Source organism: Cyrtonyx montezumae, unplaced genomic scaffold (genome assembly GCF_038088225.1).
Source record: "Cyrtonyx montezumae isolate F1298 unplaced genomic scaffold, pur_monq_1.0 scaffold_29, whole genome shotgun sequence".
Taxonomy (NCBI): domain Eukaryota; kingdom Metazoa; phylum Chordata; class Aves; order Galliformes; family Odontophoridae; genus Cyrtonyx; species Cyrtonyx montezumae.
The window spans coordinates 4545642-4560310 of record NW_027072033.1 but is presented as its reverse complement, the minus strand read 5'-3'; the positions used below and the strand labels follow the sequence as shown (position 1 = coordinate 4560310).

Genomic DNA, 14669 nt, shown 5'->3' with positions numbered 1-14669 from the left:
GCAAACCTCACAGGCATAAAAGAGTGCCTGAGAGGGACCCAGAGTCATTACTGTCATCTTCATCATATTGGTGGTCACTGTTGCTGTTTGCTGGTTTGAGTCTATGACCTCTGGGTGAGTGCTGTAATCCCTTCCCCAGGCTGTCACTAGAACTCTTCAAAGCAGGCCTCCAAAATAGACTGGTGAGTAGACTGGCCTTTTTTCCTGACTGCTTTTCTGACTCTCATTCTTTCTGTTTTCCTCTGTTTTCTCTTTTTGTTCTTTTTCTCTTGTAAATTTGTTAAATAATTGCAAGACCTATTTTGGCTTAAAAGCTGTGTATCTTGTAAAGCTGTTAAGACGTAATGTTGTTAATTAGTTGTGAGTCTTATTTTGGTTCCTTAAGGTCTTAAGGACTGTAGAGAATGATTAAATCCTGTGCTTCTGCATATGAACTGCTTACCATGGGGGCTAATTAAAAAAAAACACGCAAACCTCCTTTCCAGATCAGCTGGTGGGTGGATGTTTTGTTTGCTGTGCTGAAGTGGCTTTTTGAGCACAACATTTATTGTGCATACAGTATATAGTGGCAGAGAAGAGGCTTTAAAATCTTAAACAGCTTAGTTTGCTGGAAAGTTGCATCATAAACTCAATGGGTATGTGTGGAGAAGAGTGCAATTCCATAGCTGTCCCTACAACTTACTCCTAGTGCAGGGCACCTCTGGTGTTACTGTTCTATCCTTTTTTCTCTGATGGTTCTTGTAGATAATATGTTTTTTGCTACTAAGCTGTATTGAAGTGTATTTTTTTTTGTCTCCGTGAACAATCCTTTATCAAAAACTAGCCGTATTGGTGTAAACTGGAGAAGAGGCAAGCTGTCCTCAGAGGACGTTAATTGTTATCAGTGTTCTTTGCAATAGCATATGTTTTTTAGATCTTGACTCTTGAGTTCATTTACTTACTTGCATTATATTTCTGGTCTCACAGATGGTAAAGAAATTTTGGTACAAGCTGCTCATTTAGAGCTTTGCAGTGTAGATGGGTATACATTACCCCAGGTATTCTGTTTCTAGTCTGGCTTATGGGGATGCATATGATTAACTGATCCTCTGTTTTTCCCCTGCACAAAATAGTAGGTCATTTTGATCAAATGATAAGGTCAAACACAATAAAATTACAGGGTGGTAGTCAGAACTGTTCTCTGGACAAAAATCTCTTCAGCCTTTAATCCAATTTAGTCGTCCAAGTTCAGAACAGCTCATAACTAAGCAATGGCTGATTTATTTCTTTAAATTTTACAAGTAGAGGGGACACAACGAGGCTTCTGCAACTCCAAAGGCCGTGCCTTCTGACTGAGTGCTGCTGAAGGGCAGTGTGTCTTGCAAAGTTGCAGAACCACCAGACCCCTGGCATACAGTATCATCCCTGGTCAGATTTGTGAGACTTTTGTAGTTTTCAAGATGCAGGTAGAAATACCTTGATATTAAGTCTCTGGTCTGAGTCTGAAAATGTCCATAATTAACTGTAGTTGCTGCCACTCACTATTTGTTACATACACCCTGGGAAGTTTGATGGAAACAAAGATTTCTTGTGATCTTTAGCTCTTTAGATGTTCTTTGTTGATCTTAAGATCACTTAGCTTTTCTAGTACTTGTGCAGAACAGTGGGTTAAATTTAATCAATTCAGGACAAAATTTATGGAATGAATAATTTAAAGATATTTGTAGTTATTATATAACTTTTTTTTAATTAATATTCCTTCATTTGTGAGGAAGTGTGCATTTTGTCTTGTTCATCACTGCTTTGCAAACACAAATCCAGTTCCACGTGGTTAGTAGTGGACTTACCTTCAGTGTCTACCTGCTTTAGGGCCCATAACAGTCCCACTCAGTTACATGTTACCAGAGGTCCCTTCGTGGGGCTGCCTGGATCAGGCATAACCTCAACTCCCAGATGATTTTAGGTGGATCTTGTCACGCAGCAGCATTGAACTAAGGGTAATTCTTTGTAATGCAAAATCACCATACCAGGTTGAGGACTGTTTGTAATGAAAGGTGCAGCACACCACCTGATGATGCTGTAGCCTCCCTGCAGGTCACAGAATCACAGAAGTGTAGGGGTTGGAAGGGACCTCTACAGATCATCTAATCCTCCTGCCAAAGCAGCTCCCTAGCCCAGGTTGCACAGGTAGGCGTCCAGGCGGGTCTGGAACGTCTCCAGGGAAGGAGACTCCACCACATCTCTGTGCAGCTGTGCCACTGCTCCGTCACTGCACTGGGAAGAAGTTCCCACACACTTTTGTGCAGAGCTTCCTATGCTTCAGTTTGTGTCCATCTCCCCTCATCCTATCACCACACAGTGCTGAGAAGAGTCTGGCCTCGTCTGTTTGCCTCCCACACCTTAGGTATTTATAGACGTGGACCAGATCCTCTCTTAGTCTTCTCTTTTCAAGGCTGAACAGACCCAGCTCTCTCAGCCATTCCTCATAAGGGAGGTGTAACCCTTTATCATATCTGTAACCCTTCGGTGTACTCTTTCCAAGAGATTCCTGTCTTTTTTGTACCAGGGAGCCCAGAACTGAACACAGTACTTCGGGTTAGGCCTGAACAGGGCAGAGTAGAGGGGGAGGATCACCTCCTTTGACCTGCTGGCCATGCTCTTTTTAATGCACCCCAGGATCCCATTGGCCTTCTTGGCCACCAGGGCACACTGCTGGCTCATGGCCAACCTGTCATCCACCAGAACACTAGGTTCCTCTCCTTAGAACTCCTCTCCATCAGGTTCAATTCCAGGTCGGCTTTGGCCTTCCTTGTCTCATCCCTGCAGGTCCTGACAACATTTCCCATGTTCTTCCCAAGTGGTCAGACCCTTTTTCCACGTTTTGTGCACCTTTCTCTTCCCTTTGGGTTTATGCACAAACTCCTTGCTCATCCACGCAGGTTTCCTGCGCCCCTTGCCTGATTTCTTGCTCACAGGGATGCACTGATCCTGAGCTTGGAAGAAGAGCTGTTTAAATGTTGACCAGCTCTCACAGGCCCCCTTAAGCTTCTAACACCTTAGCCCACAGGATAGCTCCAAGAAGACTCTGGATGAGATCCAGGTTGGCTCTCCTGAAGTCCCAGAATAGCAGTCTTACTTTATGGTTTGCTTCTTTCACTTGAGATCTTGAACTCTGCCATCTTGTGAGTGCTACATTCCATGCTGCCCCCGACCTTCACTTCCCTTACCAGCTCTTCCTTATTAGTAAGAACAAGGTGCAATAACACCCCTCTCCTCATCAGCTCCTCCACCACCTGAGTCAGAAAGTTATCTTCAACACATTGCAGGAACTGCCCGGAGCGCGCGTGCCTGGCCATGTTGCTTTTCCAACAAATATCTGGATAACTGAAGTCCCCCTTAAGAACTAGGTCTTTTGCTCTGAAACCTGGAGCTGCTTATAGCTGAAGCTCTGTGTCACCAACCTGCTTCTCCTCGTTTCCCCCTGGAACAGCCAGCCTGAGCTTTGGTGGAAGAAGCTAGATTTAGGCTAACCTTTATCTGGTTTTCTGAGCATATGTGGTTTTCTGAGCAGAATCTTAGTGTTTGCCAGCATATTGTATGTAGAATGACTGCCTTTGTAGTTTCGTTTCTCAATGTTAAAATGAGTAGTTTGAATCAAAATGATACAATATGATGGAACGTATGATTTAGATGTTTGTTCTTGAACACATATGTGGGTTTCCTAAAACTAAGGCTTAGTCTGAAAATGGAAACCTTGGCCACTATGTGCAGAGCAGGGATCGTTGCTCCAGGGGATAGACTACTGACAGACACAGACCTGCCCTCCAGTGAATCTGTACACACATAAGAGTAAGGCCCTGAGTTTAGATCTGAGACCACTGTAGCACTGCGATGTGTGTACATTTTGGTTTTTTTTACCACTCACATGACCTGGTATGGACATTTTAAAAAAGTACTTCTGAGGATTCATGTTAAATCTCAGCTTTAGGATTCTGTCTTTTGAGAATTGTGTGGATGTTCTTTGAGTGTAGGGGTGAGCAGGAAATCATATTTTAGTGCCATCTATTCAGTTGTGCCAGCACTTTTGAAAGCTAGAATGCAGATTAAGGAGCAAGTTAAACTGAATAGAACAAAGAGATTTATGAGGTTTAACCATGGTTTAATTCATTCTTATTCTCTTTTCAAAGGAGAGTATTCAGAGGATAAAAGTAATGTTTTACCTCTATTGAAGTCAGAAATGAAATGAACTGGTGGAGAAAAATGTGTATTATAGAGAATCATTGTGTAGTTTACTTTGTATCTCTTTTTCTCAAAGCTGTTAGAATTTATTTATTTCATTCAACCATCCTGTTTATATTTTTAAAGGAATGAATGACAATACCAGTTTCTTGCTGCAATAATTTCAGTGAGGACACCATCCACAGAGACAGCAAGATTTTGGCCAAAGAAGGGCTTTTGAGCTGGTTTTGTTGCTACTCCTACCAGAGTGTAGGTCAGCCCAGCCACTCAGTCCACCATTGTGGTGTTTGCAAGTACAAAGATTGCAAGACCAGCTGGCCAAGCTATGCACGTACATTTGTAAAGGCTTTGTTTTATTAATATTGGAAAGCAGCAGATCACAAGGATTTGATAACTAAAGGCAAACACTGTTGGCGTACTTAGAAAGAATATGGCTTCATGACTGTGCTTGAAAGCATGCTAGCTACAGCTCAGACCAATTGAAGCCTGTGAACCAAGAAGAGAACTGTAAGAGCTGTGTGTTTAGCCAAAAAACAACAACCATCATTCAAAGGGACTGTCACAACTAAATGTGTTTCACTACATGATCCTGTCACTCCATCGGAATTCAGCCTCAGTAGCTGTGAGAGACAAAGGGAGTTCCCCATCTGCTTTAAGGACTTGGAAAGTCTGACATAATGACAAATACTGATTCACTGAAGGGACTGTGGCTAAAAAGGCACTCCATGTTTCATCTGCCCCATCCTCTACTCTCCACAGACAGTGGTTTATGCTGTCCTCTTCTCTGTGCTGTGTACCCGTGCAAGGGATCAAATAAATATATTGGGGTGAAAAATCAGTGGTCTCCTTAATTACTTAGTTTAGTTCTCAGTCTTATACAGCTCCCTGAAAGGGATTATATCCGCCTGGGCCACATATCATAGAGGACAGGGTAAGATGACAAGAACATGAAAGGGAAAGAGTTGGAGTGAAACAGAACTTTCCAGGAATAAATTACAGCCGTACTTAACTCTTCATGAACATCAGTCTGCAGAGGGTCAAAACCTTAAGTTGACAACAGAGGAGTAAGGGCTGAACTTCAGTGTAAACTACAACCCTGAATATTTTGTGATATCTTTACTGTAATTCCGAGGAATGCCTTTTTCAGCTGACGTGAAGCTATCTGCTACAGCAGGGACGTGTTCCTGATGGGATTACTATGAATGCTGTTACAACATAGACTTCCATTGAGCAAGTATGAGGGTATTCTAATACCCCTCCAGAACTTCTGATCTGATGACATGTCAGCTCCTGTAATACTTCCAAAAGCCACTAGAATGACACTGAAACGAGTCCTCCGTTAAGACAGAAAGTTTATTCCTATGGTGAAAAGCATGCTTGATTTGTATAATGAGTTTTACACCTAAGACTTATTCTCTGTCACCCCTGCCATTGCTTCTCAGCCACAACAGAGGGACTGCCTCTGAAGTCCTGTTTATTGCTTTCCAGTTTAATCCCTATGAATATCTCTGTTGTTTGGTAGAGTCATTAAATATGATTCTGTTTTTTTTTTTTTTTTCTTTTTGTTAGACATTGCAATGACACTTGTATAGAGGTTTTTAAGCAGCAGCTGATCCAATTAAATTGTTTGTCAAATGTTGCAGGAGTATGTTCATTTTGAGATACCCAACTTTATAGACAGTTATCCATTATATTTTGTTCTCCTTCTTGAAGTATTAAGCTTAGAAATAGGGCAGTAGAGAAAGGGGAAGCAGTTACAGCTCTAAATCACATAAGAATCAAGTAAAAATCCTTTGTATTTATTCCACTGAACACTGACACCTTGATTATTAAAATACTCTTTGTACTGTATTCTTGTGATCTCTTACCACTGTGGTTTTTATTAATCCACAGGAATCCAGGAAACCACTTGATCTTTTTTCTTCCTCTTGAATGAGCAAGACAAAAGCTAGCTATTACATGTCAAATGGATGTTGCTGTACATGTAGGAGGTGTTTCTGACTATAGGAAGACTTCTTTGCAGTCAGCACTTTCCACTGAGGACCTTGAAGCCACACTGTTGTTTTCCTTGTTATTGTTTATGGATTAATGTAAGGTAATCCTGGTAGAGAAAAATGAAGAACTTAAAGAAACCCAGGAGTCCTTCTGTGAGAAGGACTTTAAGCCAAATTCCATATTTTTCTAGAGTTGCTGGGACTTTTACCACCACAAGAAATAGCAAATTCTTGTCCTCAGGCATCAGTTAGCTTCCATTTACTGGATGCTGCCACTTACTATTGTTATTTTGCACATTAAGTAAAATGCTCTAAGTTTTCAGTTAAATAACGTACAAATCATGGACAATTGCTGAAGCAGGACATTTTTTTTTTTTGTTAATAATGTTGACTTTTCCCAAAAACATTCACTGTAGAAACCACAGAGAAACTATGCAAGCCAGCACCTGGAGAACAGTCATTGTTTATACATTTCTTGGTATTTCTTCTAAGACTTAGAGTCCATGGGAGCTCACTTTTTATGATCTTAAAAGATTGTTGAGAATAGGATGGCATGTAGAAAAGGATATAATAACTTTTAAGACCTAGTTCCTGTGCCCGTACACACTGCTTTTTAGAGACACTTCCTCAGTAACACAGATTTGCTTTGATCCTTTTTCCTTTCTCTTTCAACTCTAGTAAAACCATAATACAAGTCTACATTACAGGTTAGTAAGGGTTGTTGTTGTTTTTGTTTGTTGTGATTTTTTTATTTGTTTTGTTTCGTTTGTTGTGTTGGTATTTTTGGCCAAAAAAACCCTCCACTTATGAATTTTCTACCAGGAATTTGCACGGCATGATTATACAGCACTTTATTTTTGCTTGTGATTGAAGATTAAACTTACCTGAATTGCACAAATTTGTGTAAGATATGTGAAATATTCCTACTTATTTTGATGGGTTTTGCTGTGTAAATAGGAAAGGTGTTTTAAGACTTCAGGGCAGGTCACTGGTCACTCAGTAGTTCTTTGTACTTTGCAGTGTTACAAGAGCTGCTTGTAATATAGTATAATACTTGCTCTCAGTCAGGAGCCTGAAAGTAGAAAAAGGATGTGTTTGAATACTCAAAAGAAATAGTATGTCTGGTCCTCTTAATTTAAAGAATTTTGTGCCCTGTGTTAAAATATATAGTCAAGAACAAAGCCAAACACGTGAAGTCTACATAGTGTTAGTACTTAATGGGATTTGGATCAAATGTATGCATTTCTAGAGGCTGCAGATGACTTTGAATCAGACCATACGAGAGCTCAGAATGAAATCTTATATTTTGGAAAGAAAAATATATAAAAAAAAAAGATGCAGAGTTTATTTTCAGACAGTGTCTTGCAGGATAGACAGTTTACCATGTCTTTAGTGCTGAAGATGTCTCTTCACTTCTTTGACAAATGAAATAGGAATTGTACCAACTACCTTTCTGCATAAGGCTTGTGTTAAGCTTACTGGAGTGCTCTGATGAAAGGCATGCAATTGTAAACAGTGTCATCTAACATTCTTTTACCTGTGATTTAACAAAGAGTGTATGAAGAAATGATACACTGTTTTTTTAATTCAGCAGTGACTCAGACAGGGTGGTGATGATGTTTTGTTTATTTCTGTGGGTGAGTGGGTGGAATCTGCACGAGCAGGACTGGTTTATGTGCTGATTTGGTGTACCTGTGCACCAAACTGTATCATTCAAGTCATAGAATACTCTCGCAAGAAAAACTGTTGGTGACTGCCTGTGTGGAAATGCACTGAATTGTTTGAAGGAATTGTCCATTTGGGTTGCACATATAAGGACAGCTGTTGATTAGTGGTCAAATTCAGAAGTGAATCTAGCATGTGTCAGAAGTCAGTTTCTATGGCCTTTGACGCCAGTGTATATAAGGACAAATTCTGCTGGGTTTACTGGGATATGAGGACTTTTAGATACAAACAATGCCAAATATGTAATCAGTAGTCAAGTTTAATATGCAAGGGTGGTGCTACTGTACTGATTTCAATGAGTTATAATCCATTATCGTGAATACAACAGCAGTATTTACAGCATTTAGTCACTGAGATTACCCTTGCAAGGCCACTTCAGATAACGAAACTGTGAGCATTTCTCATTCTCTGCAGATCAAAATTGTCATGAAAGTGATGGTAGGCAAGCCAGATTCCATCATCAGTGCTTTAAAAATCTTGAAGTTTTGTTCATCATTTGTTGTTGAGGTTATCGGATGAGTTTCCTTTTAATAATGCCATATGATTTTGAAGCAGTTTATTTTCTATGTCTAACACTACAAGGTTTTAATTGACAGTGTGTGATCCACAATGGAATGGCAGACCTCTTATCACTTTCTTAGTAAAACACAGTGCTTCAACATGCTGGAAGTCCATGATACGTGAGTTTCTGCAGTGCCTCAATGATTCAGCCCAAAGCAGAGGAGTGGCCATCCTGCCATTAAGTACCACTTTATTGCCTAAGCAGTAAAGATGCTTTTAGAGCCTGTAGACTGTGGCTAAAGATTTTTCATTAGCATAAACCTTCGAAGGATCCAAGCCTAAAGTGACTGAATCTCTGCTGAAGCTCAGCCTGTTCTTTTGTCCCTTGTAAGTAACATGGGAGCTTATTTATTTCAGGAAAGTAGTGGTGATGCTATTTGTAACTGTTTAGAAATGCCTGGTTGCTTTAGTGGGAGCAGTAAGAACACAGTGTAATATGGAGAATTCCCCATCCATTTCAGAAGTGAAAAGGGGGGTGTCAAAATTCACGTTTTTCTTCATTCATTTCAGTAAGCTTTTGAGTGAAGAACAGAGTTAATTAGATAGCAGATACCCTCACAAAACTGTAAAAAAAGTGATTTCAGAGAGCTGATTCACTGATGTCTGTTACCTTCACCATACTCATTTTTATCTTCTATTCTTGTAGGTGAAAAAAATTAGAAAGCAAGTACATATGTACGCAGTTTGTACAGGTTTTCAAGAACATTTTAAGGGAGAGGAAAAAAAATCAACTCATAGCAGTCATTACAGTATGAGTTTGACTTGTACAGTCCCGATTTTTAAAGACTGTGATTTTATATCAGGCAAATTTGCAGAGAAATAAGGGAGGAGGCCTTACCTTTTACTACAAGATGCTGAAAACAGGATTCTTTATGCAGGGAATTCACAGGAAAATCTTGTTTGTTTTCATTCCTTTTATTCTCTGTGTTAATCATTTTCTTTTCTGCAAAGTTACTGAAAACATGGAGGGAGAACATAATATTTAATTGTTGTATATTCAGTAGAAAACAGCTTACAAAATATGGTGTCTTCTGCTTTTCTTGAAGAAAGTTTAAGAGCAGGGAGTACTGTGCTTCAAAATGTATATTTTCAAGATGTGTTTTATTTGCTACCCAGCTAGTTATTTTAAATAAAAACTACTGTTTGTTATGGTGAATATTTACAGGTGAGGAAGTAGCCATGTCAGAGTGCCAGGTGTATTAGACTGGAAAGAAGTAGCGACCTGAGTTGTGAAACCCCTGGTCTGAGGTCCTTATTGCAAACTGGGACATTAGCTCCATGCCATCTCAAAGTGTGCCAGTCACCAGCTCAGTCTGAGCAGCAATCACTAGTCCTTCAAAAGGCTTTTAAATAAACAGCCTGCTGCCACACATCATCTGAAAGCTGGAAATTATGGTCTTTGCAACAAACTGTAGGTCAAGGCTGTCTCTTAAAGCACCCTCATTTCCTGCTAGTGACACTTAATTTGACTATTAAAAGACAGGCTTTCCCAGCCTTCATCATACTTCAGTATTTCTGAACTGTGCAGGAACACAGTTTCTGAGCTGTGCAGGCCCTTCAGGGGCCATGTCAGGTATGACAGTGGCTTCCCTGGGGTCCATCCCTGCACAACTAATGTTTTGCTGACAGAGGAAGAATGGCTGCTTATAAAATCATGATTGGAGTATCTCTGCAGGGTGATGTAAAGGTGTACCGTCAGCAAAAAGAAACTAGTTTCATTTAGCTTGCTGGTAAATTGAGCAGACACTAATCTTCCAGCTATTTGTGAGAGGATTTTCCATAGTGCTTACATTCTACTACATGAAGATGGGGTCTAACACACCACATTTCTCCTTGCCTAAGTATCTGTTACTTTCTTCTGGTTCTCAAAAAAAAAAAAAAAAGTCTTTTTCAAGACTTTTGTGCCTCTCTTGAAATCTTTACAACTGTCTTCAGAGGAATTTAGTGCTTTTCCACACACAGCTTAGGTAAAATAGTAGAAGAGTGTTTGTTGGACACTGATAGGGTAGAACTGTTTGTAGTGCTCTGAGAAGTTAAAACCAAGGGGCCATAGCTGCTTCTCACACCTCTTGTCCTCCAGACCCTTCTCCATCATTGTAGTCCTTCTTTGAACACTCCCTAATAGCTTTATATCATTCTTATATTGTGGTTTCCAAACCTGCACCTAGTTGTCAAGGTGAGGCTGCACAGCACAGAGCAATCCCTTCCCTCTCTTGGTGGCAATACTGTGAAGTGGCATAGATCCACTGGGCTGGGTGTTCAGCTGAAGAGAAGATGAATAGAGCTATTAAGAAAGTGTCAACTTCATCATTTTTTTTAATTGTTTTACACAGACCAGCGGAAAATTAACATCACTATTGAATTCCTCAGGGTGGAACAATAATGATAAAAGATAGAGACACTAATTCCTTAAAAAAGCTTTTCATGTTTTATGTTTTCAACAAGTTACAGATTAGCATTTTTAAAATCTGTCTTATTAAATATTTTGAATTTGCTTTTCAGCTTATAATTAATATAAAATGATGGTAAAATAGTAACAAACTGATGGGGCTGAACTTGAATTTGCCACTAATGTAAATCATTTCCATATCCTTAGGAACATGAAGCCTTTTCGGAAGGTTTTCAAGTGGAAGAGCTAGTAGACTGCTCTGAATTCAACACAAACTTCTGTGACAAAAAGAACTTGAAGGACGTGTGATAGGGAGCAAGTGTTCTCAGATACCTGAATTAAATATCAGCAGTGCTTTTCTGCCATCTGCTGCAGAGCAGAAGATTATCAGACATGTCAATAGCACTGAAGCAAGTCTTTAATAAGGATAAAACTTTTCGTCCAAAACGCAAGTTTGAACCTGGAACCCAGAGGTTTGAGCTACATAAAAGAGCACAGGCCACCCTGCACTCAGGTGTGGACTTGAAAGCAGCTGTACAGTTGCCCAAGGGAGAAGATCAAAATGACTGGGTAGCTGTCCATGTTGTTGACTTCTTCAACAGGATCAACCTCATTTATGGAACTATCTGTGAGTTCTGCACGGAGAGGACCTGCCCAGTGATGTCCGGAGGCCCTAAGTATGAGTACCGGTGGCAGGATGACATGAAATACAAGAAGCCTACAGCACTGCCAGCACCGCAGTACATGAATCTCCTCATGGACTGGATTGAGATGCAAATCAACAACGAGGATATATTTCCTACAAGTGTAGGTAAGTGCGAGCGGGAATTATAAACTGCCTTTCTTTCTGTGTACTAAGCATGATCCCTTCCTGACCTCACTTACAGAGGCTGTGGAGTCCAAGCCCTTATAAGAACAAGTGGAGAAGGAGGGTGTTTTGCAGGAATATTCTAAAATGTATGAAATGTTAATTGTCTGCTACATCTGGTGGGGTTTGTTAGCATAAAATGTTTTTATTTGACCCGTGTGTTCCTGGTAAGCTTCTGATTCTCAAGTTAATCACTAACGGTGGTCAGCATTTCATTTTAGCTTGTTGAATCTTAATCAAGTTTGAATTGCTTAACACTTTACCTGGCCACTTAAGCAGATGCAGAATGGATGGAAAGCAAAGTGGTGTTTCCCTTTGGAAAATGTACAGTGCTATGCAGTACAAGGCCATGGGCACTCAGGAATGTAGTGGACTCTTCTTTCCAACCCTCTTTTCACTTCCAGCACAAAACTGATGAATCAGAAAGTGACTTGTTCCCCAAATTACTCTAATTTAGCCAAACAGGCTAGAGGAGGGTGCTGCTAAAGAGAGCACAGTTTTTCTTTTGATACTGTAGTTAGCTTTCCTGAAGATTGCCCAAATAGATGGAATAGTTTCCTCTGAATGAGGAGGACTTTGGAGGAATGCTGTTGTATAGTGTAGAGCGCCTAAATCTTTCACCTCAGCTGCAGCTAATGAGAAGGACAGGATGCTGTACCTGAACAATGTAAACTTCAGTTTTATTTAATGAGTCATGATTCACTTCTTGCAAGTAGGAAAGCTGGAGCTTCTTGTTAGAAATGTGAGATGTTATGTAAATATGTGGATGAGTAACAAACAATAATGCTTATATGTTAAAATTAGCTCAGCAGAGTATTTTGCAATTTATACAGTTACAGCCTCTGGCTAATAGGTAGGAGATGGTACATCAAGAGGCTGCATGTATTGGTAAGCTTTGAAACAGCCAGTCCTTGAGCTTGTCTGCTTTTTGTTTGGACAGACTTGTGATTTGTTTCCCAATCCTTATCTCCTTTCTGCACTAGCAGGTAGTAAGAAGACAACAACTGTGTCTTTTAGGCTGTACTTTGCCAGTTTAGCAAGAAGCAGGATTTCAAAGGAAGCAGTACATTTTGTATAGTGAAGAATAGGTCTGATTTCTTAAAGCACTTGTGTTTTGTTTTTTGTTTTTTTTAATATGCTGTGAAAGATTTTTGGAATTGAAGGTGGCTTAGGTGTGCAGTTAAGTATGTGTTTTTGCTTCCATTGGTATTTTGTCCATGCTTTTGTTACACCAAGTTTCCATCTTCCAGTTTTCTGCCACCGCACTTTGTATATGCAAAAAATATTTATGGCCTGAACGTGGATATAGTGATTATGTTTATGTTTTTATTAAGATATGTCCAGGGGGACGTTTATAGTGAAGGTTTACCTGTTATAAGACTAAGAAAAAATCATTGAACGCCCTCTTCTGTTTTTCTCCTCCAAGCAGTTTTTGCTGTTGTGAATTGAATAAAAACTCAAGAAACTGTGGAAAGGAAAAAGACTGTGGTCTCTTATGGTGTTAGAGCCTGGTACAAGTCAGAGCAGGAATTCTTGTTATCTGTGAAAAATATTTGTTTCCCTCTGAGTTGACTCTGAGGAAGTGGAAAAGACTGAGCCTACATGGAGTTGTGCATCAAGTTGCATTATAAGTAAAGAGACTGAGCAGATTCATAAAGAGACTTTATGGGCATAAAGACAGTACTTGCTCTGTGTTCCGCTTCCCTCTCTTCTTGGGCTTTTGTTTCAGATACCATGGTGCCTACCTACATATAGTTTTCTCATTATCTTCTTGATTCACCCATTTGTGATTTAAAACTGTTGGTGGTTTGAAACCTGCATCTTGTGATTCAGAAGTTGATGCACATTGCATTGAATTTGGAGTTCTGTGTTCTCAGAAAGTCCCTGAGGAGGCACCTAGCACAGTCCAAGGGAATTCTCTGAGTATCTCCAACAGAGACAGTGTTCTTTAGCCTTAGCAGCTAGGAAAAGTCCCTGGAGCCTTTGGGGCCCATTCCTGGATAAGCAGCTTTTCTTTCGGGGGCATCTTTCTAATTTCTTTGCAAATCAGTTCTCTGTCTGTAACATGGAGATGGCACTACCAGCCCACAAAAGTGCTGCATATGAAGCAGCTGAATGAAATGTGGTAGCTCAGCATGTATATTGTTCCATGATTTGCTTTTCACAGTTGATCAGAGAGTGAAGCTTTGTTTTTATGTTGGATATTGTTTGTCCAGCCTGTTTTGCAGCAGGCTTTGGTTATTTAACCATAGGGTCTCTGTTATGTTCAGTATTAATGCAGATCTCTGTTTTCATTCTAACAGATCGATAGCAGTTAAAAATTAAGATTGTTCATTCTTTAATGTAGTTGAAATAGATCTTGAAAAATAATTATTCAAATGCCAAAACAGACCAGGCTTAAGTATACCATTACTAGTAGTATAGCAACATTAAGGCATAGTATCTGGATGTAACATGGAGATTAATTTACTGTGTTAAATCTTTGTAACATATGCAGAGAATTCCTCTTGAAAAAGTGTCCAGAGGATAGGATTAGTGGATGAGTTTGCTTAAGAGGTCAAGGAGATTGATAGGAGCTGTTTGTAAAAACTTCCATATTTTCTAAGCTTAATCCTATTAATGTTGCCCTCTTTTGACATACTTCATGCAAACTACTTTTAAAAAGGGATAGGGATAGCCCAGTTTGGTGAGTTTTTGTAGAAGACAAACAAAAGAAGGTGAGTTGAGTTAATAAACTGTATAATACATTTAATGCAAATACCTCTTGGTGTTTACATCCACACTGTAACCTCTAACCTATGACTGCTTCCCAGTCTGAGTGCTTCCTGGGGTCTGGCTCCTCTCTGCTTTCTGTGGTCATCCTGAGTCTGTTCACTTACTGGTAAAGAGCTTCTTCCTCCAGCTACCCTCCTGC

General features: G+C 39.9%; 1 protein-coding gene across 1 annotated transcript in view; it reads left to right on the top strand.

The window, feature by feature from the left end:
• The window catches only part of LOC136051277 (MOB kinase activator 3B), a 98365-nt gene that overhangs the window by 28302 nt on the left and 55394 nt on the right, over positions 1–14669 (top strand). The window contains exon 3 of the mRNA XM_065740629.1: positions 11095–11698. Coding sequence (XP_065596701.1) covers positions 11281–11698 — 418 coding nt within the window. The 5' untranslated portion in view covers positions 11095–11280. The remainder of the gene's footprint in view (positions 1–11094; positions 11699–14669) is intronic.